This window comes from Sarcophilus harrisii, chromosome 2 (genome assembly GCF_902635505.1).
Source record: "Sarcophilus harrisii chromosome 2, mSarHar1.11, whole genome shotgun sequence".
NCBI classification, from domain to species: Eukaryota; Metazoa; Chordata; class Mammalia; order Dasyuromorphia; family Dasyuridae; genus Sarcophilus; species Sarcophilus harrisii.
In genome coordinates, this window is record NC_045427.1 from 501,750,072 (window position 1) to 501,778,008 (window position 27,937).

General features: G+C 34.7%; 1 protein-coding gene across 9 annotated transcripts in view; it reads right to left on the reverse strand.

The window, feature by feature from the left end:
• ATP8B4 (ATPase phospholipid transporting 8B4 (putative)) overlaps positions 1-27,937 on the reverse strand; it is a 355,835-nt gene that overhangs the window by 226,434 nt on the left and 101,464 nt on the right. For 8 of the 9 annotated variants that reach the window (XM_023499838.2, XM_012545505.3, XM_023499883.2 and 5 more), the window contains one exon: positions 2,057-2,170. The exons of the other annotated variant lie outside the window; for it this stretch is intronic. In XM_023499838.2, coding sequence (XP_023355606.1) covers positions 2,057-2,170 — 114 coding nt within the window. The remainder of the gene's footprint in view (positions 1-2,056; positions 2,171-27,937) is intronic. 9 annotated transcript variants of the gene reach the window in all.

Genomic DNA, 27,937 nt, shown 5'->3' on the forward strand with positions numbered 1-27,937 from the left:
AATATATTTTTACAAAGTGGAGAATTATCTTAAACTCCAATGAGTCATTGAAAATTAGTTTCTTGAATGATTTCATAACCAATATTAATTTGGCAAAAATATTCTTTAGAGACATTAAGTTCTGTTTGGTTGGTTTTTTTTTTCAATTTAACCACTTTAAGCTTTAGATAACACTCTCCTTGCCCTTCCTCTTTTTTTATCCCCACCCCCAAACATTTCTAAATATTCACTAAGGGTTCTGTGTCTAGGTAACAGGGCTTCTCAGATATAAAATGAAGGATTAAATTAGAAGTCCCCTAAGGTCCTTTCCAACTCTCAGTCTACCATCCAAAGATGAAGCTGTAAAAAGCTCACAGTAGGAGTTAAAAAATTAAAATCCTCTTTCTACCTCTGCCACTAAGCAGCTTGTGCTCTTGTTAACCTCTCTTGATTTCTATTACTTCGTTAGCAAAATGAGGGGATGGATCTCTACCGTTCCTTCACAACTCTAAAATTGTTTGATTTTGTTTAAGTCTTCCATTGTAGAAACAGTAAATCCTGCTCACACTAAACACTGAGTTTCAACTTTGCTACCAAAGCCTTAGGAACCTGAGAAATCAAAGCTGCTACAAGAAGAGTGTCAAGAGTCACACTCAAATAATTAAAATAAGTGAAACCAAAAGCAATCTCTGGACAAAAAAAAAAAAAAAAAAACAAAAAAAAAAACCTATTTTTGAGTTTGGTGATTTTAATAATTTCTTAATGAAGAGATATTTGTACTTTAAAAAACTACAACTAAATTCCCATTTCAATGTCATATCATGGCATAATGTTTAATCTCAATTCTTGAAGCCTATATTTGCCAACATAGGACAAACTCTAGCAGTTCTATCAAGTTGAAAAAACCTCCTGAAAAAAGTGTGAGGACAGTTTCCATGATTCTACATCTATTCTGAGGGCCAGCCAGATAAGTCCAGAGAGTTAACCATCAGGTGACAGATATTTTTTTTTAAATGCAGAAAATAAGAGATAAAGGTATTATAAATTATTCGTGCAGGAAGAATTATTCATAGAAATCTAAGATGGAATATTTGAAAAACTAAAATATATTTAGAAAAAAATTTCTCAAAAGTGTCCTTTTTTAAAATTTCTAATATTTCTGTTATATTTGGGGGCTGTTGGGGTTTTTTGGGTGGGGAGGGAAGAGTTAAAGGAGGCAGGGGTTCATGACCATTTCTCTTTTAGTAAAAAAAAAAAAAAAAAAGCCATGAAATGATGAAAGTTATCAAATTAAGCTTTAAAAAGAACTTGGTTATTCTCCTTTTCCCTCAGCCTGAAAATATTAGCAATGTCAAGTGAGGAAATAAGAAAACATGGAGGAAAGTTATTAACAATAATTACTAGGACCTGGTATGGTTCAAATAAGGGGCAAGGCTGAGTTTAAAATTGACCTTGAGAATTAGAATGATGAATGTGATGTTTTAATGTGCTACTGGCATTCACATATTCAACAAGAAAAACAACATAATAGCCAGGAAAATCTGATCTGAAAGGACAATTTACCTAATCATGGGTATTGTACTAACTGGATTTCTTCATGTTTCCAAAAGTTAATAAAATAATTTTCATAACAAATTCAATAAGTTCAATCCACTCCAAAAAACAAACAAGTATTAAGCACATACTGTATGCAAAGGATTCCTCTAATAGGTGTTGTTGTTCAGTAAGTTTTTCTCAGTTGTGTCCAACTCTTCATGACTCCATTTGGGGTTTACTTGGCAAAGATACTGGAGTGATTTGCCATTTCCTTCTCCAACTCATTTTACAAATAAGGAAACTGAAGCAAACAGGATTAAGTGACTTACCCAGGATCACACAATTAAGATCTGCCATCTGATTTTGAAATCATGAAGATTAGTCTTTTTGACTCCTGGCCCAGCACTCTATCCACTGCACCATTTAACTACCCCCTCTACTAGACACTATGAACAAAATGAAAAACCATTCTTGCCCTCAGAGAGTTTACAATCTAATAGATAGTAAGCCAATTGTTAAAGAAAGGGAACTTGTGAATTACCTGCAAAATCAGTAGGAAAAGAAAATAGGCATTGGCCACTCGTTGGAATTGTTCAAATAAATTTATAGGCAAGAAGGTAAGAATATTGTACTTAGAGGTATGGATGCGATTAGTCTGGAAAAGAAACATAAAAAAGACATTAATCTTGGCAGAGGCACTCAATGGATCAATCAACAAGTATTTATTAAATATCATTATTTGCCAGGAACTGTACTAGATACTAGGATTATAAAGACAAATTATAATGCAGCAGGACTGGAGACAGAATATTAAATTTGAGTACTACCTGGGGGATGCTACTAAATGTTTAATAACTAGCTCTCAAAAAATGTTCTCACGATACATTTTTAAATTTAATCTGCATCATTAACTTTTTCTTCATCATTTTTTAAAGTCTAGACAATCTACAAAACAATCAAGCAATAAATGTGTACATTTACTGATTTCTAACATGAAAAGATGAAAATTAAATAAGTAAATTAATTTAAATTAATTTAATTTAATTTAAAATTTAAATAATTGGTTCAAAGATTCCTTCTGGCTCCAACACTCTCCTCATTCTTTCTCTGTCATTTGTTACTTGTTCAGTCTTTGGAAAGTCACTTCTCTGAAGCCTCAATTCCTTAATGAGAGCAGTAGGAGCAGTAGATTAGGTCAGTCCTAAAATTTCTCTAATTCTAACGTCCTGCAATTCTGCACATCTACTAATCAACAAAGGTAGTCCTAACACATAGGAGCCAATTATATGAATTGTGCTTGGATGAGATCTTAGGTCACAGATCTAGAACTGGGAGAGATCTTTTAAGTCATCTGGGCTTAGTTGGTTTACAGCTGAGAAAATTGACACTCTGTCTCACAGGGAGTAAGTGAATTGGTATCTGAATCCAGGTTCTCTCACTCCACATCCAGTGTTTTCATTACCATAAACAGATTACCCAAAGTCAAAGGTCCATTTAACTATGGGATTTTAAACACTGTACTGTTCAAGGTTAGACTTTTTTCTGGGATGGTTTATTCTTTAAACCAACAGGCAGATATTTTTTTAAACAGAATTTTTTAAAAAGACAAAAGGCAAACAAAACAAAGCAGAATATTGTCATGTGCCCAGCAGAAATCAGTAAGGATTCAAAATACATAACAATAAATTACCAGTTCAAGAAAGGATATATTATAGTAGAAGAAATTATATTCATAAATGTCCCTCTTTACTTCCTTGTAGGTTGTTCTTTTGCTCTCTATTGCATACTTTTCTTTACTTTATTCTTTCCCCCCCCTTTATTCCCTCCATCTCCTCCAAGAAGACTATAGTTAAGTAAGGATCTATTTATGTACACATATATAGGGATGGCTTATTCTTGATAACAGGTAGTCTTTGTCAAAGCACAGCAACACTCCTGGGACAGAAAGCCAATTAGGTTGCAAGTCCTCTACTCCTGAGATCACCTATTCCCGTATTTCTAGTGTGCCATTCCTGTCTCTGTCCTTAGTTTGAAATGAACACTCATTGGGGCTCTGCAAGTTCATATGTAGGTTTGGGAACAGTTCTTGATAGTGAGCAAGCACCAACAGGCCCAGTGACCAAAATAAATTAACCAACAGAATCAACAGATATGAGCTAGTAGCCTCATAGTAACTAAGCTGTTTTTACAAGGTCAGAGATTTAGGGCTGGGAAGGACCTTTCTGGTCAGCTAAACAAAATTCATTTTAAAGATGAGGAATAGAGGCCCAGAAAGGGCTTGCCCAAGATTAGACATAAGTGTCTGATACTAGGGCTTTGAGCCCCATATTCAGAACTGCTTCCTCTACATTGTACTGTTTTCTTAGATTATGATTTTATAGAATTTTATGTCTATGGGAGGTAGGGGAGGATTCGAAGGAAACCTACAAGGAAGAGGTTGTTTTGTATTTTATTTGCCAAATGACTTAATCACAATAAATAAATAACAGCTGACAATGTAGCACTATATAAATGTTTATTACTCTTCTCCATTTATATGGTTCATATTATGTTAACCACTTTAAAATTTTTATCTTATTTGATTCTCGCAGCAAAAAATGAATACTATTATTATCCCCATTGTATAAATGAAGAAACTGAGACAGAAGAAATTGTATGACTGGCCCAGTTAACACAAATAATAAATATTGGAGGGGGCCACATTTAAAATCAAGTCTTCCTGATTCCAGGCTCAGAACTCTAAAGACCTATGACATCTAGCTGCCTTGGAAGTCTTAGGATTTCAAAATAGAAATGGTGATAGTTATAAATGATTATTATCCCTCTAGCTGCTGGTATACTATACACCCCACCAACCCAAATACCTTATATATAACAGTTTGTATATAATGGATCACTGCCTTGTGACAGAGGAGTTTGCATGGCTCAATGAAACAATTAACTTTTATCACACAGGATTATCCAAGATAGATCATTGTGGAGAGTTCAGAAAAAAGATGATCCATTGGAGAAGGCAATGATTAACTACTCCAGGATCTATGCCAAGTAAACTCCATGAACAGACTAAAATGTGACATCAGAAGATGGGTCCTTTCATCCAGTAGGTATCCAATGCATTACTGGGGAAGGTTGTAAAGCAAGTACAAATACTCCAAAAGGAGTAAAGCACCTGGGCTAAAATCAAAAGGAAGCTCAGCTGTAGGTGAAGACAAAAGGAAAATCCAATGTAGAAAAATTAACATTTCGTAAGAAACAGGAATATAAGAAATATGAAACAAGACAAGCTGAAATAGTAAATAAAATAGCAAATAAATAGTAAATAAAAAGATCTAAACCGCAACATTTTGATCTCATGGATGGGAAGGGATGAATTTAATTCAAGTGATCATTACATATATTACTGTGGACAAAAATTTCTTTTTTTAAAGATTTTTATTTTCAAAACATATGCACAGATAATTTGACAACATTGAGCCTTGTATAGCCTTGTGTTTCAGATTTTCTCCTCTTTCTCTGCCTCCCCTCCCCTAGCTGGCAAGCAATTCAATATATGTTAAATATATTAAAATATATGTTAAATCCAATATGTATAAACATATTTATAAAATTCTCTTGCTGCACAAGAGAAAACAGGTAAAAAAAAAGAGAGCAAACGAGTAAGAAAAATGCAAGCAAACAACAACAAAGAGTAAGAATGTTATGTTATGATCCACATTCAGTCCCCACAGTCCTCTCTCTGGGTGTAGATGGCTCTCTTCATCACAATATCATTGGAACTGGCATCAATCATCTCATTGTTGGAAGGAGACACATTCATCAGAATTGATTGTCATATAATATTGATGTTGTCATGTGCAATGATCTCCTGATTCTGCTCATTTCACTCAGCATCAGTTCATGTAAGTCTCTCCCAGGCCTTTCTAAAATCATCCTCCTGATCATTTCTTATAGAACAATAATATTCCATAATATTCATATACTACAACTTATTCAGACATTTCCCAAATGATAGGCATCCACTCAGTTTCCAGTTTCTAGCCACTAAGAGCGCTGCCCCGAACATTTTTACACATACAGGTCCCTTTCCTTCCTTTAAGATCTCTTTGGGATATAAGCTCAGTAGAAACACTTCTGGGTCAAGGGATATGTTACAATTTGATAACTTTTTGAACATAGTTCCAAATTGCTCTCCAGAATAATTGTATTCATTCACAACTCCAACAATGTATTAGTGTCCCAGTTTTCCCACATCCCCTCCAACATTCATCCTTATCTTTCTCTCTTATCTTAGCCAATCTGAGAGGTATGTAGTAGTATCTCAGAGTTTTTTTAATTTGCATTTCTCTGATCAACAGTGATTTAGAGCACCTTTTCACATGATTAGAAATCAATTTGAATCAATTCTCTATGTATTTTAGAAATGAGGCTTTTATTTCCAAAATATATAGAGAGAATTGACTCTAATTTATAAGAAATCAAGCCATTTTCCAATTAGTAAATGGTGAAAGGATATGAACAATTTTCAGATAATGAAATTGAAACTATTACCACTCATATGAAAGGGTGTTCCAATCTCTATTGATCACATAAATGCAAATTAAGACAACTCTGAGATACTACTACACACCTATCAGATTGGCTAAGATGATAGGAAAAAACAATGATGAATATTGGAGGGGATATGGGAAAACTGGGACACTGCTGCATTGTTGGTGGAGTTGTGAATGAATCCAACCATTCTGGAGAGCAATCTGGAATTATGCCCAAAAAATTATCAAACTGTGCATATTTCATCCAGCAGTGTTACTACTGGGCTTATACCACAAGGAGATACTAAAGAAGGGAAAGGGACCTGTATGTGCAAGAATGTTTGTAGCAGCCCCGCTTGTAGTGGCTAGAAACTGGAAAATGAATGGATGCCCATCAATTGGAGAATGGCTGAATAAGTTATGGTATATGAATGTTATGGAATATTATTATTCTGTAAGAAATGACCAGAAGGATGAATACAGAGAGGATTGGAAAGACTTACATGAACTGATGCTGAGTGAAATGAGTTTAGAATCTTAGAAAATGAAATGAAATGGGCCTTAGGAAGCATTGTTAATAATAGGGTGAGTAAAACTGACAGAATACCAGAGGAACTATTTAAAATTCTAAAAGAATATGGTTTTAAAGTATTATACTCAATATGCTAGCAAATTTGCAAAATTTAACAGTACCTAATGGATTGGAAGAGATCAGTTTAAACTCCAATCCTAAGGGCAATATCCAAAGAATGCTTAGACTATCAAACTGGATTCATTTCACATACCTGTAAAGTTATGCTTAAAATTCTGCAAGTTAGAATTCAGTAATATATAACCAAGAATTGCCAGAAGAGCAAACTGGTTTTTGAAGAAGTTGAGGAACTAGATACCAAATTCCCAACATTCACTGAATTATGGAGAAAGCAAGGGAGCTCCAGAAAAAATATCTGCTTCTGCTTCACTGACTAAAGTCTTTGACTATGTAGATCCCAACAAAATGTGGCAATTCCTCAAAGAAATGAAAGTAGCAAATCATCTTACTTATCTCCTAAAGAAACTGTATATGGGTCAAGAAGCAACAATTAGAACTGAATAAGGAACAACTGATTAATTCAAAATCAACATGCATAGAACATCAAGAAATATGCCAAAGTGGATGAATCAAAAGACAGAATTAAGATTGCCCGGAGAAATATCAACAATCGCAAATATGCAAATGATACCATTTTGATGACAGAATATGAAGAAGAATTAAGAAGCCTTTTGATTAGGGTAAAAGAAGAAAGTATTAAAGCTTAATATTATAACAAAGTCATGGCATCTGGTCCTATCATTCCTGGCAAATAGACAAGAAATGGAAGCAGTGCCAGATTTTATATTCTTGTGCTCATTGCATACAGTAATAGCGGCCATGAAATTAAAAGATGCTTGTCCTTTGAAAGAGAGCTTTAGTTGTTGTTTGTCCTTTATTCTTTAATATTCTCTCTCTCTCTCTCTCTCTCTCTCTCTCTCTCTCTCTCTCTCTCTCTCTCTCTCTCTCTCTCTCTCTCTCTCTCTCTCCTCCCTGTTTGCTTTATTCTGAACCCTGAGTTTATCATTTCTCTGTCATGATTTAGTGTGGCCTTGTAGGTCATTGTATTGATTAGAGATCTTAAATCTTTCAAAGTTGTTTGCTTTTTTACAGCATTCTTCTTGTTATTATTGTAGAAACTGTTCTCCTAGTACTTCTCTCTTCACTTGGCATCAGTTTGTACACATATTCCAGGTTTCTCTGAAAATATTCCCTTTATTTTTTTAAATTTATTTTATTAAAAAAACAGAATAAGAAAAAAAGAAAAACAGAAAAAGAATACAAAACAAAATGAAACAAAACAAAAGAGAGTGTTGTTATGTGCTTGGCAGAACATCAGAGAGAATCAAAACATATCACAACAAATTACCAGATCAATAAAGAATATATATTAGTAGAAAAATTTTATTCATGAATGTCCATCTTTACTTTTTTGCAAATTGTTCTTTTGTTCTCTGCTGAGCATCTTTTTTTACTATATTATTTTTTTTCCCCTTTCATCTCCTCCTACTACTCCCAAGCAGGCTATAATTAATAAATAATATACACACACACACACATAAGCATAATACATTTCCTATGCCTGCTGACTCTTTTAATTCTGCTCCATAATTTGCCTTGCTATTACTTAACCTCACCCAACCCATGGATCCCTTCCGTGTTTCCTTCCCACATCCTTTGCCTTCTGCTCTGCCCATCCCTTCCCCCATTTGTCCTTTACATTCAAAGAATGACATCAGGAGGGTGATGTCTTCACTTGCAAGTGCACAGTAAGGAAATGAAACCAGTCAATACTTAACAAAATTAACTCTGACTATTCATTGGAAGGACAAATACTGAATCTAAATCTTAAATACTTAGGCCATATAATGAGAAAACAGAACTCAGTGGAAAAGACCCTGACATTGGTAAAGATTGAAGGCAAAAGGAGAAGAAGACAGCAGAGAATATGATTGAAATATAGTGACACAGAAGCATGACCTTGGAGAGACTTTGCAAGACAGTAGAGGCCAGAAGGGTTTGACATGCTATAATATCAAGGAGAAAAAAAAAACCACTTCCAGAAAGGACTGAGACTGAAGGACGTGGAAAGAGATGTGACACAACAGCACATATTTCTCTTAATTAAAACATATTCCCACTTGTTTTCTTTTCCCTGTGATCCATTCTTTAGCCAGATCTCCCATCTTATCTTCATTATACATAGTCAACCCTTGATTTATTCAACTATAATGGAATCTTATTAAAGGGCCTCCATAATCTTGGGCCCTCCCTTCCTTTCCCGACATTTAATGCTATTTTTATTTGTTTAATCTATGATCCAACCAAATGGTACTACTAGACATTCACTTAACTGGACACTCTGTGCTTCTTCTTCCTTCCACCCTTTATTCCCCCCTCTTCCTTCCAGAGTATTCCCAGAATATTCTGTTCCACACTCATATACTCATATATTTAATGGCTATTTATTTTCATAATCAACTTTTAATTCCCTTGCTCAAAATCCTTAATCATTTGTGCATACGCTGAGGTTTTTTTTCTTCTCTACTAAGCACCTTTTTAAAAAAAATTATAACTTTTTATTTACAGAACATATGCCTGGGTAATTTTTTACAACATTATCCCTTGCACTCACTTCTGTTCAGATTTTTCCCTTCCCTCCCTTCATCCCCTCCCCTAGATAGCAGGCAGTCTTATACATGTTAAATATGTTATAATATATCCTAGATACAATATATGTGTGCAGAACCATACAGTACTCTTGTTGCACAAGAAAAATTGGATTCAGAAAGTAAAAATAACCTGGGAAGAAAAACAAAAACGCAAGTAGTCCACATTTATTTCCTAGTGTTCCTTCTCTGGGTATAGCTGATCCTGTCCATCACTGATCAATTGGAACTGAGTTAGATCTTCTCTTTGTTGAAGATATCCACTTCCTTCAGAATTGATCACCATATAGTATTGTTGTTGAAGTATATAATGATCTTCTGGTTCTGCTCATTTCACTTAGCATCGGTTCATGTAAGTCTGTCCAGGTCTTTCTGAAATCATCCTGCTGGTCATTTCTTACAGAACAATAATATTCCATAACATTCTTATACCACAGTTTACCCAACCATTCTCCAATTGATGGGCATCCATTCATTTCCCAGTTTTTGGCCAGTACAAAGAGGGCTGCCACGAACATTTTTGCACATACAGGTCCCTTTCCCTGCTTTAGTATCTCCTTGGGTTATAAGCCCAGTAGTAACACTGCTGGATCAAAGGGTATGTACAGTTTGATAACTTTTTGGGCATAATTCCAGATTGGTCTCCAGAATGGTTGGATTCATTCACAAATCCAAGAACAATGTATCAGTGTCCCAGTTTTCCTGCATCCCCTCCAACATTCATCATTATTTTTTCCTGTCATCTTAGCCAATCTGATAGGTGTGTTGTGGTATCTCAGAGTTGTCTTAATTTGCATTTTTCTGATCAATAGTGATTTGGAACAACCTTACATATGAGTAAAAATAGTTTCAATTTCATCATCTGAAAATTGTCTGTTCATATCCTTTGATCATTTATCAATTGGAAAATGACTTGATTTCTTATAAATTAGAGTCAATTCTCTATATATTTTGGAAATGAGGCCTTTATCAGAACCTTTGATTGTAAAAATGTTTTCCCAGTTTGTTGCTTCCCTTCTAGTCTTGTTTGCATTAGTTTTGTTTGTACAAAGGCTTTTTAATTTGATATAATCAAAATTTTCTATTTTGTGATCAATAATGATCTCTAGTTTTTCTTTGGTCACAAATTCCTTCCTCTTCCACAAGTCTGAGAGGTAAACTATCCTATATTCCTCTAATTTATTTATAACCTCATTCTTTATGCCTAATTCATGGACCCATTTTGAGCTTATCTTGGTGTATGGTGTTAAGTGTGAGTCCATGCCTAGTTTCTGCCATACTAATTTCCAGTTTTCCCAGCAGTTTTTGTCAAATAGTAAATTCTTATTCCAAAAGTTGGGATTTTTGGGTTTGTCAAACACTAGATTGCCATAGTTATTGACTATTTTGTCCTGTGAACCTAACCTATTCCACTGATCAACTAATCTATTTCTTAGCCAATACCAAATTCCCATCAATACACAATTCCCATTAATTAGTGCCAGATTCCAGTCAAACTGCAATACTAGCTACTCTCTGAAGGCATCTCCAACTTCTAAACCATCTACCATGCCTTCTAGATCCTCAATACTTTAACTCAGCCTCCTAGAATCTTAGCTCACCTCCTCTTCGAAATCTTCTGTATTCCTAACCCCTTCCTTCCATATGTCGAGTATTCATTCCCTTCTCAATTGTTTTTATTCGATAAAGTCACAGAATTATAGATCTAAAACTAAAGGGATTTTAGACATGATATAGTTCTACTTTTCCCACCTCTTTCATTTTACAGATGAGGAATTAAGGCCTAGAGAGGTTTTTTAGTGTATATGGTTCCCATTTAGTGGTTTGTTAATTTTTAGGGTTTCTCAATGACAGACTAAGGAGTTTCCTCTAAAAATTCTTTAATGGTGCCTTAAGCAAAAAAAAAAATTAAATTATATTATAAGCAATATATTGAGTTATCCTAGGGACCCACAACTCTTTTTTGCTTTTATTGCTGAAAGGGATCCAGAGAACAAAAAAACTTTGGGAAACATTTCTATTTCTTAATTTCCGCTCCTTACCTCATCTTCACAAATAGGTTGTAACCACATTGAGAACAAGATCTATATCATTTTTGGTTTTGAACTCCCAAGCACATTGTCTTGCCCATAGTAGATACTTAATAAGTGTTTTTAAAATGAATTGAATCCTATTACCTTCATGGATGGGACCAACCCCTGGCTCCTTCCCCTTGTTTTTTTGTTTCTTGTTTTTAACAATATTAATAGGGAATTAATCATTCCAACTTCTTATAAAACACACTGCTTGTTCCTCAGGATGGGCTGGGGGTATTAAATGGACTGTTAAAAAGAGCTAGCTTCACAGGCAAAATAGTAAAAGAAATCTGATAAGCACACTCATGAGTGAATCAAACTTACATTTTTATCAAAAGGTAAGGATCAATTCCCTTTCCTTATAGCACTCTGATATTTCCTTTTTGGTTCATCTAAAGGACTAACATTTCCAATTCCCTTCACTTAGTTAAGATTGAAGAAACTGTCAAGCCCTCATATTAGAACATGTTAATAATTAGTTGAGCAAGGAGACATATTTGACCTAATGCCAACTCAAAGATAAGATGACAAGGAATAATTTTTCCTAGCCTACCTCTTGAAACTGTTTTACTATTATTATGGATATTTCATAATTTTCCCAATACAATATAATATTTCTCCTTTGTTTTTCTTTCTAGGATATCCAAATAGCTGCTATCCCTCAACAAAACTCTTATTATACCGCTATGCACAGTCATTTCTTATATACACATTATTCACCTCCTTCTTTTGGCTAAAATGTCAAAGTTATACCTGCCCCATGAATATTTCTGCTTCTCCTTCCCTCCTACACACTTTCTATTCTACTCTCTCCACTGGTGTGGTAGACTTTCACATAGAAATCAAATGCTATCCCACAATTCTTCTATTGTTTCTACTCCTTGTAAATAAGATATAATATTCTTTGCTTTAAGCCTGTCTTATCAAGTCAAATTGATATTTTCATACTAGCACCAATTCAAAAGTACCATAGCTAAGATCATTGTATTTGTCTTTGCAATTTCCCCTAAAATCCAAATTCCATCTTATAGTGGCCTGTGTCTTTGCTTCCACAGCACTGAAAGTGGATAGGAATAGCACAACATATACTTAGTGATTGTAGGACCTTAAACAAATTGCTTAAATACTCAGATTCAGTTTTGCATCTCTAATATTCAAATAATAAAAACATCTCTCTATCACATCGGGATTTTGTAATGTTCAAATGAGATAATATTTGAAAGCACTTTATAAACCTTAAAAAACTATATAAATGTGAGCTATTGTTATCATTAACATAATAAGCAAGGGACCTCAGAGTAATTTTTGACTACTCTATTCTTTATTCTAGATATCTAACTTGATGCCAAATCATATCACTTCTTCCTATGTGAGAGTTTCAGTATCTATCTTACCCTATATGTACCAAGGCCTTAGTCCACGGTTTATTTCTTTCTTGCCTGGAGATTTAAAATTTCTCACTTACATGATTCTCTCTCTCTAAAAGTGGCCACATGACTTACTCCCCCTGAAAGAGTGGCATCCAAACAAAAATTGCTCCTTTGGTTTTTTTTTCTTTGCTAGAAAATATTCTAGTTTTATCTACTTAATTATAAAGCAAAGATGGAAATTAAAGTGTATTCTAATTTATTTACTGAGTAGAACATTTCTCAGAGATGTGCAATCTAATATATTGATAGAATAATGGCATAGTCTGATTTCAGTAGCATAATCACATTACATAATTACATTAAAGTACACAGAATTAAACATGAATTTCATTGATTAACATGTATTACATTCCATGCAACAAAAAAGAATGTTGAATTCAGCATCAGAGGACCTGATGTTTTATGTGTGATCTTGGTCAAATCATTTTGTTCCCATAGGTTTAGTTTTTTGTTATGGCTTTGTTTTGTTCGTTTCTTTAGTTGTTGTTATTGTTGTTTTGTAAAATGATGGGTTGGACTAGATGGCTTCTAAAGAACCTTCCAAGTTTAATTTTTTTATGCTATTTTAACAGCCTAGAAGGGATAGACTGGAATGAATTTCCTCCCCAGTGCTGGTAGGGCAAGTAGTTTGAGCACTAACTGAGCAGCTTGGTAAAGTTTGATGACTTTCTTTCTTGATGGCTTTTTAGCATTCACTGTTTTTCATAAGCTAGCACCTGTCCACCTTTCTTGTCTCCTTAAATTTTACTCCCCTCCATGTACTCTGCAACCCAGTGACATTGATCTCTTGATGGCTCTCCAGACAAGGCACTCAAGTCTGGAGGACCATGAGAGTTTTCCATAGCATTCAATCATGTCCATGCCAGGAATGCTCTCCCCCTTCATCTCTTCACCCTAATCCCATGACTCTCTTCAGTCTTGGCAAAAATCCTACCTCCCGCAAAGAGCTTTTCCCAGTCTTCTTTAATCTTTCCTCTAAGATTATCCCCCAATTTATCCTGCTTATTTTTTGTTTGTACATAGTTGCTGACATGAAGCCTCCTGCTTCCCCTTTGACTATGAACTACTTGAAAGCAGAAACAGTTTTTACTTCTCTTTATACTCCTGGAATTTTGCATAGTACCTGGCACATAATAGGTACTTTTAATAAGTACTAGTTAACTGACTGATTATCCTGAGATATGAGGATTGGAATAAGTGAAATTATGCAACCCTTCAATTTGCTCTTTTGTTATGTCTTAATTGTTTTGTTTTTAATCCAGTTTTCTCTTCACATAAAACATCTGTGGTCTACCCAAATATGTGTATTTCTTTGTGTATATTCTGGTTGAGGTCAGAGGGTACAACAGAGAAAAAAGCTCTGTTTGTTCTAGCTACATGAAAGGAATTTGGATAGAAAGTTCCTTTCTACTTTAGGACAAAGATTCCAGTCTATGACCAATGGTTGAAGAAAAGACATCTCTAATATGAGGGTTAGGATTTTGTTTTGGTTTTCTTAGTTTATTTTGCATCTTATTAATAATTCTAAGAGTTCCCATAAGGACAGAAAGAGAATTTCTCATGGGTCAAGGGCTATCATACCTAGAGAAGAGTGAACAGATGAGTGAACCTATTCATTGTTATGATGGGATATGGTTTCTAATAACTCCAGTTCAAACTCCAGCAAGAAAGGGAAAGGGAAGGAAAGCAGAACTTGTGTTCCTGAGGCAACAAATTTCCAATTCAGCCTGGAGAAAGTAGGGGGAGAAACAAAAGGGAGGTTAATAGTCACAAAGGAAGGTCCCATCCAAATGGAGCCTGCCCCTATTGAGCAAAGAATGTGTGGACTGTATTGATATATTTTCTATCTTTTTTTACCTGATTGGGAGTAGGAGTGCTGTTAGCTATCAGGTATCCCTCTTTGTTCTCCACAGTTATAACCAAAAGTTTCACCATAAACTCTGCCATTAAAACAAGCATCCAAAAATTAAATTTGACTACTAAATCTCTAATATAAAAGAACTATGAATATGAATTCAGCCCCTTGCTATTTGTATGACCTTAAGCAAGTCAGGTAACCTTCTGGGCCTGTTTTTTCAACAGTATAATGAGCTGGTTAGGCTGGCAGTCCCTTCCAGCTCTATATTTATGATCCTATAAATATTTTTTTTAGATTTCTTGTTTTCTAATTCTAATTTCTAATTCATCTGCAAAATGTACCTGTTTTGCCACTCTAGGTTTTTGTTGTTGTTGTTGTTGTTGTTGTTGTTTTTGCAAAAGAAAAATGAGATGATCAATGAAAGAGCCCTAGCAAAGGTAAAAGTCTTGAACAAAGATAACATATTTGAATTGGTTTGTTTTAAAAAAAAATAACCTGTACATATTCAAAAGAACCAATAACTAAAGCCAGTCATAATATGTTAGACATGATAATGATGAGGATAATGAGTATTCACATTTACAGAGAGGTTATAAAAAGCCTAATAAACATTATCTCATTTGATCCTGACAACAAATATCATAATTCTCATTCTATATATGAGGAAACTCTTGGAACCCAGGCCCTTTAACTCCAAATGCAATGCTCTGTCAAACATTATTCTCTCCTCTCCCCTAACCCTAAATCAATACAAGAAGCAAGTGTCAAAAAATAAAATCAATGTTCAAAATCCCTTGCACTTGCAATGACATAAACAGTGTTATTAATTATGTGAGCAAGCTAATTTATTTCTAACAGCAGTTTACTTTTATCTTTAAAAGTTTCCCTTACCAAAAAAAAAATGGTGAGTCACATATCAGAAGGCTAAACTGAACCAGATCTGTGGTTGTCCAGGGGCACACTCCCTAGCAGTCTGTGGCTGGCTATGAATCATACACAATCCAAACCCATCTTGGTTTCAAAATGACTATTACAATTTAACTAAAAGTTTATCTTCATGCATTTGACTGAATATTTTAGTGTCATGACCATGATAAAAAGCAACTGATATAAGCCCAAAAAAAGAAAGAAAGAAAAGATCCTATGTTCTCTATAATGGATAGGCATATCTGGTATTGTTGTTTTATACTCTGATTACAAAAGAGAAAAGTAATCATGGTAGGGGATGGGGAGTGGGGTAAAGTGGGTAAGAAAAGTAGCTTCTCTTCAAAAAAAAAAGTTTCTTATATATACAAAATTAAACCACAGGCCACTAGCAAAGGATGTTGTAAAAGTACTACTTGTGACATAGAAAAGATATCTAGTTGAACTTGGTCCCACATATGCATATGTGGGACCAAGTTCAACTAGATATCTAGTAATCCACATATATAGCATTAATTTTTATCAAATATAACAGGAATGAGTAACACTGAAGTCACCATGTGCCTTTAAATTTTCACTAGACTCTACCATCCCTTCAAGCCATAGTGCTATATCTCTCCTCTCTTTCTCAGCTCTACTCAAAGTTGTCTACTTTCAGTGCCTTTACTTCTCTTCTGTCATTCCCTTCCCAAAAACCCTTTTCAATGTGACTTCTGACCTCATCACTCAGCAGAAATTGCCCTCGGCAAAATTGTCAACCATTTCTTAATTTCCAGAATTGATAGGGATTTTTCCTTAATCCTTATCCTTCTACATCTTTCTTTAGCATGTGAATTGTTGGTTACCCACATCTTTGTGACACTATTCTCTGCTGGGTCTTCTCATATCTGTCTAACCAATTTTTGTTAGTCTCTTTTGCTAGTTCATCATTCATACTATGACCTCTGACTTTCATTGAGCCCTAAGGCTCAAATCCCAGGCCATCTAGTTATCTTTAAATACTCTAGGTGACTTCATAAACTCCCAAGTGATCAGTTGCTATCTCTAAGTGAAGTTTTTTTTTTTTTAATTTTGACATTTGCAAATCCATCAGATTTGTCTCGGTAGCCACAGTTGTCCTATACCATCAACCTCTCACATGGTGTCTATGGCCTTCAATAAATTGGACTGATAGAGTATTTCTGCCAGACTTAATAAAATTAAAATTGCTTAAAAAACAAAACAAAACAAAAAACATACCTTTGAAGGGTAGAAGTTAAAAGAGGGAAAAGAATAGCAGGCCATTTGAAACACATATTTATCTTTTATTCTATAGAAAGAGGGGGTCAGCTCCTACAAAACCAGGTCATTACTGCATATTCGTAGTATGATAAAACACGGAAAATTTTCAGAGATGCCAATCATTCTATCATTCTGGTCTTTCCAACTCCATTGTGTTGACAACAATGTTCTAAAGCCAAATGTACACTTGCCAAAAAGACTATTTTATGGAGAATTCACACAGGACAAACACTCACATGGTGGTCAGAAAAAATTATGCAAGCATACTCTTTATAATTTATTTATTCTTTATTTTTATATGTTTTTGTCTATTTTTAACTTACTTTTTATTATTTATTTTCTTTAATTTATTGTATTTAAAGAAACAGAATAAGAAAAAGGAAAAACAGAAAAGGAATACAAAACAAAAGAGAACACTGTCATATGTCCAGAAGAATATTGAGGGGATTCAAAATATGTAATAACACATGCCAATTTAAATATATATATATGTAGAAGAAATTATATTCATGAGTATCCATCTTTTCTTTACTTCCTTGTGAATTGTAATTTTATTCTCTGCTGCACACCTTTTTTACTTTATTCTTCTTACCCCTTTCATCCCCACAATCACCCAAGCAGTCTATAGTTAGGAAAGGAGATATATCTAGATAGACATAGAAAGATATATAGATATACACATATACATACATATACACACACAAATATATATACGTATTTTTTCTATGCCTTCTGACCCTTTGCTTTAATTCTGCTCCTAACTTGCCTTGCTATTACTTAACTTCCCCTAAACCATGGATCCCTCCCTGGTCTTCTTCCCTCATCTTTTGTTTCCTTATCCACCTTGTCCAGCCCTCTATCCCTTATTTCCTTATAGATTTTAGAAGGTTCTACACCCTTCATGATATTTATGTAGCATTACTTATTTAACCCATTCCCCATATAAGTAGATTTTCAGAACTTGGAGCTCTCCTTCCCCCTCTAATACCTCTGTGTCTATTCTTCCTCTTTGCCCCATTTGCATGACATAATTACTATTTTTACCTTAACCCTGCCCCAATCTTTCTTTTGAGCTGTTATGTTGTTGATGGCAATCTTAAATATATGCTATAAATTTCCCATGTTAAAAAAACATAAACAATTTATCCATGTTGAGTTCCTTGAAATTGCTCTTTGATATTGGCTCTTATATATTAAATTTTCTGTCAAGTTTGGGTGGGTTGATAGAAAGTACTGGAAATCTACAAGTTAGTTGAATATTTATTTTTTCTCATTCAAAATTATAGATAATTTTTCTGAATATGATATTTTTGGTTGCTGGCCTAGTTCTTTTGATTGTTGGTAGATATGATTCTAGGATTGTGGTCTTTCTTGTGGCTGATGAGAAGTCCTTTATGAATCTTATTGTAGTTACAGCACATTTGAATTTTTTTTCTTGTTTCTTATAAAATGTTCTTTTTGGTCTGAGGGTTTCAAAATTTGGCAATAATGTTCTCATGTGTATTCTACAAAGGATCTCATTGAGGTGGTGATGGATGGATTTTTTTCTATTTCTACTTTTACCTCACATTCTATCAGTTCAGGAAAATTTTCTTGGATTATTTCTTGCATTATTGTGTCAAGGTCCTTTTCATGGTCACAACTTTCAGGAAGTCCAATTGTTCTTATATTTTTTTGTCTTGATCTGTTCTCTACATCAATCATTATTCTTATGTTTCACATTCTGTTCTATTTTTTCATTCTTTATAATCTGTTTTGTTATTTCTTGGTCTCTCATAGCTTCATTGGCTTCCCCTTGCCCAATTCTAATTTCTAAAGAGTTATTTTCATTTCTGAGACTCTGTATCTCCTTTTCTAGTTGGTTAATTTTTTTTTCATGACTTGTTTTTCTTGGATGTTTTTTAGTTTTTTCCCCAATGTCTCTCATTTGACTTCTAAATTCTTTTTTGAGTTCTTCAATAAATTCTCTCTAGGCAGGGAGCCATTTCACATTACTCTTTGGGTTGGAAGCTTTTTTTACTTCAGTGTCCTCCTCTGAAGATGAACCTGGGTCTTCCCTGTTCCCATAGTATGTTTCTATGGTGGAGTTCTTTCTTCTTTGACAACTCATTTTTTTAATAAGAGATATTAGTGTAAGCACATCTAATCCTGGGGTGAGGGTGGGGGCGCGTCTCTGGCTTTTCAGAAAAGCAGGTGGAGCAGCAGCAGCAGCAGCAGCAACAGGAACAGCAGTAGTAGCAGCAGTAGTACTACTAAGCGTAGGGAAAGGAGGAGGAGGGGTAGCAATAACTATAATACTAATGATAATAATAACACTTATTTACATAGTCCACCTATGTACCAGGCACGATGCTAAGTGCTTTTCAATTATTATCTTATTTAATAACAATAACCAACAACCCTGAGTGATAGGTGCTCTTATTATCACTATTACAGAGATGGAAAAAAATGAGGCAAGCAGAAATAAATGACCTGTCCAAGGTTACATAGTAAGTGTCTGAGGCTGGATTTGAACTCATGTCTTCCTGATCCATGCCTGATACCATATCTTTAAAGACCAAGTTTTCCCCTTTATTCTAATTGCTAGTGCCCTCTTTCCCTACTTTGTATTTATTTCATATTGATGCTATGTATATTCTGTACCTACAGATATGTGTGTGCATCTTCTTTTCTCTTTTAAAAATGTACATTTCTGGATAATAGGGTCTGCTTAACTTTTTTTTGACTCTCTATCTCCAGTTCTTAGAAAAGCATTTAATAAATGCTTGATAGTTACTGATTTATTGAAAAATCAATATTATATTCTTTAAATCTCTAGAAGGAGGATTTACAACCTATAACCAAAACCCAGAGCTGGTACAGAGAGGAGATAGTTATTGTAAGGTATCTCCTAGTCACGGCAAACATTGTCATTTTTATCTTTATTTGGTTCCAATAAAATAAGCAGCATTTAAAAAAATTTTAATATACCTTTTGTAAACTTAATAGCACATTTTACACAAATATCAATTAACCAATCAATAGATATTTATAAATGCTTTCTATGTGTCAAACCAGTACTCAGTACTCTGGAGACAAAACCAAAAGCAAAATAATCCCTTCCCCCAAGGATCTACAATCCTTTTGGATAGACAACATGTATGTGTATATCATCATATCCTGAATAAGGAAGAGGAGAGACAATACAAAGTCAGGGAGAATCAGGAAAGGCTGCTAGAACTGAAAGTTTAAAGAAAAAGATTCTAATGAGGAAGAAGCGAAGATGAAATGCATTCCAGCTACTGGGGACAGCTAGAATAAAGCTCAGAGGCAAGAAAAAGATCTTCTCCTACAAAAGTTTATTCTCTTCAAACAAACAACAACAAAAAATACCTTTTATTTACATTATTCTATATAAGATGCTTGTTTTTCTCCCTCAAAACATACCACATCCACTACTTTTAAAAACATATTTAATTATAGAGTCAAACTATAGAATACTGCAATTCACAAGTGATTTAGCTTCATCTATTCGAAAAAAATTTTTTGTTTCTAAACACTTATCATTTGAAGTGCAATATTCATAGATATCACTTCCTGAAATGGAGTTTACAAGCATAGAGCATCCATACCAAAGAAATCTGTATTTTATTACCACAGCATCTGTCCTTATATGTACAGCTATTGCCATTATTCCTCAAAGATTGTATACATGCTCTCAATGTGGTTGTGATACTTCAAATAATCTTTCCCTTAGAAACTGTGCTGTTTCATAAGCAATCTTATAATCTCATTCTAGTTATCAGAACTGCAGAGTCTCATCACAAGATCTGTCCTCCATGTATTCTCTATTAAGGATCTAAATAGGTCCTCTGGCATAGGAATGAATCTTAGCATCTACCATGTGTGTATGAGCAAAAAAACCAATCTGGTTGAATTGTAGAATAAGAGAAAGGAAAAAGTGAATAATAAGGCTGAAAAGTAGGGCAAGGCAAATTATGGAGGATTTTTAAAATTATGAGAGGGATAGATATAAATTGCTCCCAAACCTGAATCTTTTTCTTCTTGATTATATTCTTCCATAGAAAATATCAATGACAAGTGTGTTTTCACTGTTCAATATGAATAAAAAATACAAATTCATTTGAATGTGTTATTGAATTCATGGTTACTTTCTGCCGTGTTTTCTACTTTACTTAGAAATAAATGAATCACCAATCATATATTAAGCATTTTTTCGTTGTTTGATCATTTTTCAGTCATGTCTCACTTTTTATGAACCCATTTGAGGGTTTTCTTGGCAAAGATACTAGAGTAATTTGCAATTTCCTTCTCCAACTCATTTTACAGTTGAAACTAAAGCAAACAGGGTTAATTTAAGTTTCTAAGGGAAAGTGTCACACAGTGTCTGATGCTAAATTTGAATTCATGAAGCGAATTTCTGATTCCAAGCCCAAGAACTGTATTCATGTGCCATCTACCATACCAAACATTGTTTTAATTACTAGAAACATGAAGAAAGAGCCAAAACAGAGCCCAAGGAGATCCTAATAATACAACTTACTATCATATGAGGATCCATGAACTCTTTGGACATTATAAAGGGATCCTCAGGCTCAGAAAAGTTAGGAATCACTGCTTCAGTACTTGGAAGAATGTGTGTGGGTAAGAGCAATAGTTCTCCTTAGTAACAGGTAGAGAAGTATCTAGTCTCAGTCTCTGAGGCTAATAAACCTTTAGGAAAGTAAGAAATCCATCACCATGCATGTGTCCAAATTGGACTCTTTCTATATCTCCATCTCTAGGACTACTCTTACAAAGAGGAAGCCCCCAGCTCCCAAAATGTCAACCCTACTGCCAGACAATCAACTAGATAGAGAGATAGAGAGATAGAGCTAGCACAGCATTTGATGAATCCCTGATGAACTAAATTCAATTGAATTTGAATCTTAGACCTTAAGTTATTTGTTAAGAGCAAATGGGTCAGTTAATTAGTTAACAAGCTTTCCTAGATTCCAGCTTCTTAAGTGATTTACAACTCCATTTTGAGCAAAAAGGGAAAAAGTTTAAGAAGCCCAAAACTAAGGTAATTAGAGATCTAAAGTTGAAACACAGAATAGTGAGGAGACAGGATGAGAAAAGAAAGTGTTGAGCAAAAAGAGATTTAGGAAGGAAGGTAGGGATGCTGATCGGAGAGGCTAGAGGACACCAAAAGCAGATTTTCTATTTCTGTTACATACTACCTACGTATGGGGCAAGTCACTGCTTAACCTCTGTGTGCTTGCTTCTCACATCTGTAAATTAGGAGAGTTGTACTTAGCAGATGATCTCCAATGTCCCATTCAATACAAGGTCCCCTGGAATCCTATGATAGGACAATACTGTCCTTCATACTCTTCTCATGAAGGCTAAAAGTTTTTTTTTCCCCTATATTAGAGAAAGATTCAAACTTAGAAATCGGGTTGACCAGAAGCAGAGTACCAATAAAATCATTTTATTAGTCTTTCATGACAAGCAGATAAAAAATAATTTCTGAAAAGGAAAGAAGAAATAGAACATCTAGTCTTTTAGTAATCATTTTTTAAATAAGAATGAATCATGTAAATGTTTTATGCACATGAACTCTCTAGATTCAATTCAATAAGCATCTACTAATAGAATGTGCATAAAACTAGCAATTTATATAATGTTTTAAGGTTGGCCAAGCACTTTAAATATTATTTCATTTGATTTTCACAATAATCCTGTGAGATAGATGCCATTATTATCCTCATTTTACAGATAAACAAACTGATGGCTGTCCCAAGCCACGGAGTTATAAAAAGCCTGAGGCAGGATCTGAATCTGGCCTTTCTGATTCCATATCCTGCACTTTATCTTTTCTCTACCTAGTTGCCTCTGTTAAGCAATAGAAATACAAAAACAAAAGCAAAAAACAGCCCCAGGTCTGAAGAAGTTTACATTCTAGCAGAATTATGCAACATATAGACAGATAATTACAAAGTAATTTAGAGATGGGGAGAAAGCATACTAACAACTAAGGGGATAAGGCCCTAATCTCAGAGGGAATAGGAAAATCACTTAGAAACCAATGACAGTTTAAAAATTCACCAACCACTATGTCCAATCACTGATTTATAAGCAACTCCATCCCATTTTGGTTTTAATCCAAAATCTGCTCTTGCATGTGCATAATTAGTCCCAAGGCCAGGACCTCCACAATGTGTATTATGTTATAGCAGGCCTTGGAGAAACCTGATTGCTCAACTTTCTATGCTTAATGTAATTGCAAATGCAATCAAATGATTATTTCAATTAAGAGGAATGTTACAATCTCTGATGTCAACATAGTCATCAGATCATTTTGGGAAATGGGAATTAGCCACAAAGAATAGTAATATAAATAGAGAACAAATGAAAAGATTATTATTTGATAGATTATTCTCTGGATCAAGGTCCTTGATAATTTTTGTGTCATTAACTTTTGTGGCAATCTGGTGAAGTCTATGAATCCTTTCCCAGAATGCTTTTAATTTCAGAAAATAAAATATACAAAATTATAAAGAAAACCAATTGTGTTGAAATAAAGAGGTAATTTTTCCCCACCCAAGTTCATAGACCACCCTGAAGTCTACCCATGGTAAATCTTACCCCAGGTGAATTTTAAATCAATGCCAAAATTGTCATACTTTATGACAGTGGTATATTTTACAAGATGATATAAGTCTCCTGACATACAAGTCTGAAACATGAAATCTTATGTTTCTTGATTAATAATTATCTTACTTATATATGATATATATTAATATATCAATATTCATTTATCCTCCTCTTGGTTCCATACCTGGACTACCCTGACCCAGTAGCCTTCTCGCCTTAGAAGATCATTCCACTCTTACAATTCCTTTCTCTGATTGTTCAGTTATTCCCAGAACCTCCATTTTAAGAAAGTAATGTAATTGCAAATGCAATCAAATGATTATTTCAATTAAGAGGAATGTTACAACCTCTGATGTCAACATAGTCATCAGATCATTTTATGATGAAGTACTCCCATCATTCCTTTTCAGCTTTCTTGTCCTTCACTCTTAAGAATATAAGCTCCCTACAAGGAAGTAAGGACTATCTTTTTGTTTATATTTTATCACTGGCTTTTAGCACAGCTTTTAACGTAGTAGATAGCCCTTAATAAATGCTTGTTGATTTTATTTGATGTGATTTAACAAATTATTTGCTCTGGTAAAGTAGAAATAAAGTCAAAATTATTTGCTCTGGCAAATCAAGCTTCTTTTTACTCAGCTTGAGTTGCCGTTGTTAAGTCACCTCAACATGTCTGACTCTTTGATCTCATTTAAAATTTTCTTGGCTATTTCCTTCTCCGGCTCTTTTTAGAGATGAAGAAACTAAGGTAAACAGGGTTAGGTGACTTGCCCTTGGTCATATAGCTAGTTCTTTTTTGAGGCCAGATTTGAACTCACAAAGAGCAATATTCTTCATTCCAAGTCCAGTGCTCTACTATCCAGCTGCCCAACTCAGCTTGAGAATTAAGTGAAAAAGTGAAATCAGATCCCACCTCCATCTGTAACTACTTGTGTGACTTTGGCCAAGACAGTTAACCTCCTTAGAGTTTAGTTTCCTTATCTGTAAAATGAGGGAATTGGAACAGATAGCCTCAAAAGTCTACCAATCATCTCTACATCTAGGATCTTCTTGTTTTATTTTAATGTGTTAAAAATGCAAAAAAAAGTATCACTAAAGAGCCATGATTACATCTTCTGATCCTTTTAACTACATAAAGGTATTAGATCCAACGGCCTCCAAAATCATACCAAGTTCTAAATCTATAGTGACACAAGAAATCATTCCCTTAATTTAATCAGCAGCAAGAGTCATATTCAGTCTTTTCAGTCTTTGGGGAGCATGATTTTGCCCATCTTGGGAGCTTAATTTCCTGTTTTTACCTTAGAAATATAAACAGAATTTAGGATTTTCTAGATCCAGCCTAACTAAAAACTGATTCTGTCAGATAATATCATGAACCTTATTCACCTTTCCAGTTATTCATGCCCTTTAATCAGTGCTCCAGCAACCCAGGGAGAATTCTGATCCAAGTAATGGTCTTTGAATGACAATTCATGTACAAAGTACTAATTTTGAGAAGTTTACCAAGGGATTAAATCAAATTTTTCTATGTGATTAATTTAGACAAAGTGCCTTTTTTTATTTAAGATGTTTTATGAATTCTATGTCATAAAAAAGGATTTTTTCCCCAACTTTTGAAAAAGACTAGGAAACATCTTGAGTGATTCTATAAAATACCTTTCATACTGGCGCAAAGAATCCCAATGTGTTCCAATAAGAATGGTCTTATTGAGTTAATATGCAGAATTATTCACAAATATTCAATATCATAATGTGCCTGAGCACATTGGTCGGCAGGAACCAAGCAAACCTTAAATTAAAACTGACAGAAATTTGTATCCCAAGACTGACAACAATGTTAATGAAGTCACAGAAGAAAGGGATGGCTAATGAGAAAGGATAGGCTGGGAGTAAGGAATTTCCCACAGGGCTGTGATGCATCAACTACACACTAAAGAGAGCCTGGGCTTTTTAAGCCTGAACACTTTAAGGCTAAGGTTGTAAGTAAATAACAGCTGGCTCTAGGGTAACTATGTAATTTTTGCTGGAAGGCTGGGGGCCTTCTGGGACCTGCAAACTAAGTTGAGGCAGTGATAATATATTAAGCTAGCAATGTCCCTGGTGGGAATCATGGTAGGGCCTTGATTCTGGTTTTCTGTTTATTCTTTTTCCTTCTCTTGTCTCCCCGCGGCCTCCAGTATTCATGCTGTTTCCTAGAGTCAGTCTCAGACCACTTCCTTTGGGCAGATAAGATGCACAACTTTAAGTTACTGGACAGTGTTGCAAACAATAGTAGTGAGAGTGAATACCGTGGATGAGATCACATCAATGGATTTTTTTTTAAATATGTAATTTCTTTGGATAAATTGACCACCAACATATAGGAATACCTGCCAGTATTTCCAAGGTTAATCAAGAGGTTTTCAGAATTCTTGCCTCCATTCCACCAACATTTGTTTCTTTGACGTTAATTTTATTAATAGATTTTCTTTCCATGTTAACAGAATTTCTCTCAGCTTCCATTCTCCTACCCCCACTCAGAGAGCCATAATGTTTTTAAAGAAAACAATGAAGGAAAAAAATCAACAGAACTAACCAACACACTAAAAAAGTCTGAATATATGTACAATATACTACTCCCAACATGAGCCTCCCACTTTTGAGCCCTGCTTATTAACTTTGCAATTTTTGATTGCTTTGTAGTTCTCTATATACTTTACATTGTTATAGTTATCGTGTATATTATTCTCTTGCTTCTTATTACTTCACTCTGGTGATAAATATTCTCTTGCTTCTTATTACTTCACTCTGGTGATAAACTATGGACATTGAATATTGTATATACTATCATTCAGTTGATGTGTTCATTTTATAAAAAAAAAATTTCTATTTTGTTAGAAAGGATAATTCCCTAAGGAGGGCTGGAAGAAGAATATATTTGTAAATGGAGATGAAGTTAATACAAAAGATAACAAAATGAAAAGGAGAGAAGGGAGAGAGAAAGAAGAAAGGAAGAGAGAGAGGGAAGAGGAAAAGGAGGGAGGGAGAAGGAGGAAGGGAAGGAAAGATGGAGAAAGAAAAGGAGGGAGGGAGAGAAGGAGGGAAGGAAGGAAAGAGGGAGGGAAGGAGAGAGGACTCTTGACTGCCACCCATGGCTAGATGTCCCCAGAGCTTAGAGTGCTCTGCTTCCTTACCTCTGTCTCAAGATTGCCTGGTTCCCTTCAAGATTTCATTCAAATCCTTTTCTGCAAGAGTTCTTTGTATATTAGAGCAGCATGAGAATAAGAACACAGTGGATGGGAGCCCTGGATAAAGAAGAGAAGCTGAAAGGGGAGAAGAAAGAGAAAGGGGCAAGAGTACACAGAAGACATTAAGGACAAAGTGTTTTCTTGATATTTTCACCTAGGATCAGTGTCTGAAACTGGAACCAAGAGCTTTTTTTGCTGAAAGGAATATAAACTATTTTGTGTAGAATAGGCTATGGAGCATGGGGTTCAATATTGGATTAATCTCTTTCCATCCCTCCTCCTCTGCACGCACAAGTCCTTCCCCTCTTCCCCAATTTGTGAGATAAACATTTGCAGGTTTCCAGGAGAACAGGGCACAGTGGCCTCATCAGTGGTCTGCTGTCCCTGGAAATTCTGCCAAGTGGATATCTTGCATCATGTAAATTTACTTGGACAGCTTTATGGACCTAATTAGGGGTAGAAGAGCTAGCTACTAAAAGTTTTTTGAGGCCTGGAGAATTTAAATCACAGGTAACCCAAAGGACAATGAAAAAAGACTCATGCATGATATATACAAGTAAGCTGAAGCATTCTATCAATGATGACTTAAGTGTAAGAAATGGTATAAAAAACAATTAATGATGCCATCTATAACCTAAAAAAGGAGTAAACAAGTCATTTAATGAGAATGAGGAATAATAGATAAATAACAGGATTTAAGATCAAACTATTCCTAGGCAGAAATTACATAAACTTAAACTCAGTATCCCTGAAGTAATGTGATGAGTATTGGATCTTTCATTACTGGATTTCAACTATTCAGAAAGAATTGTTGTTAAGGACCATGCCTAGGTAAAAGAGAAGGTCAATTCTCCGAAAGCTTCCACAGCTGTGAATCACAACACTTGAAGGAGTTGCAAAGTAGCTTTTACTGACACAGATGTTCCTTCTGGATTGGGAATGAAATAAATTGGAGGCAAGAGGGAAGAAGAGAGAGGTCAGAAAACGCAACTGCCTCTCAGTCTCCTTATATCATCATCCTCCTCTCACATGAAGAGATCCATTCTACAAGTCTGAGTTAGACCTTCAGCAGTCATTGGCAGGTGGCTCCCATACCACTACAAACTGTTTAAGATTAAATATTTTCTCAATAGAATAATTCAAGTGCCATTGCTATGGCTTCCATAATGAAACCACCAAGAGTAGGTTCTCAAGCAAAAGATTCCATGCCATGACC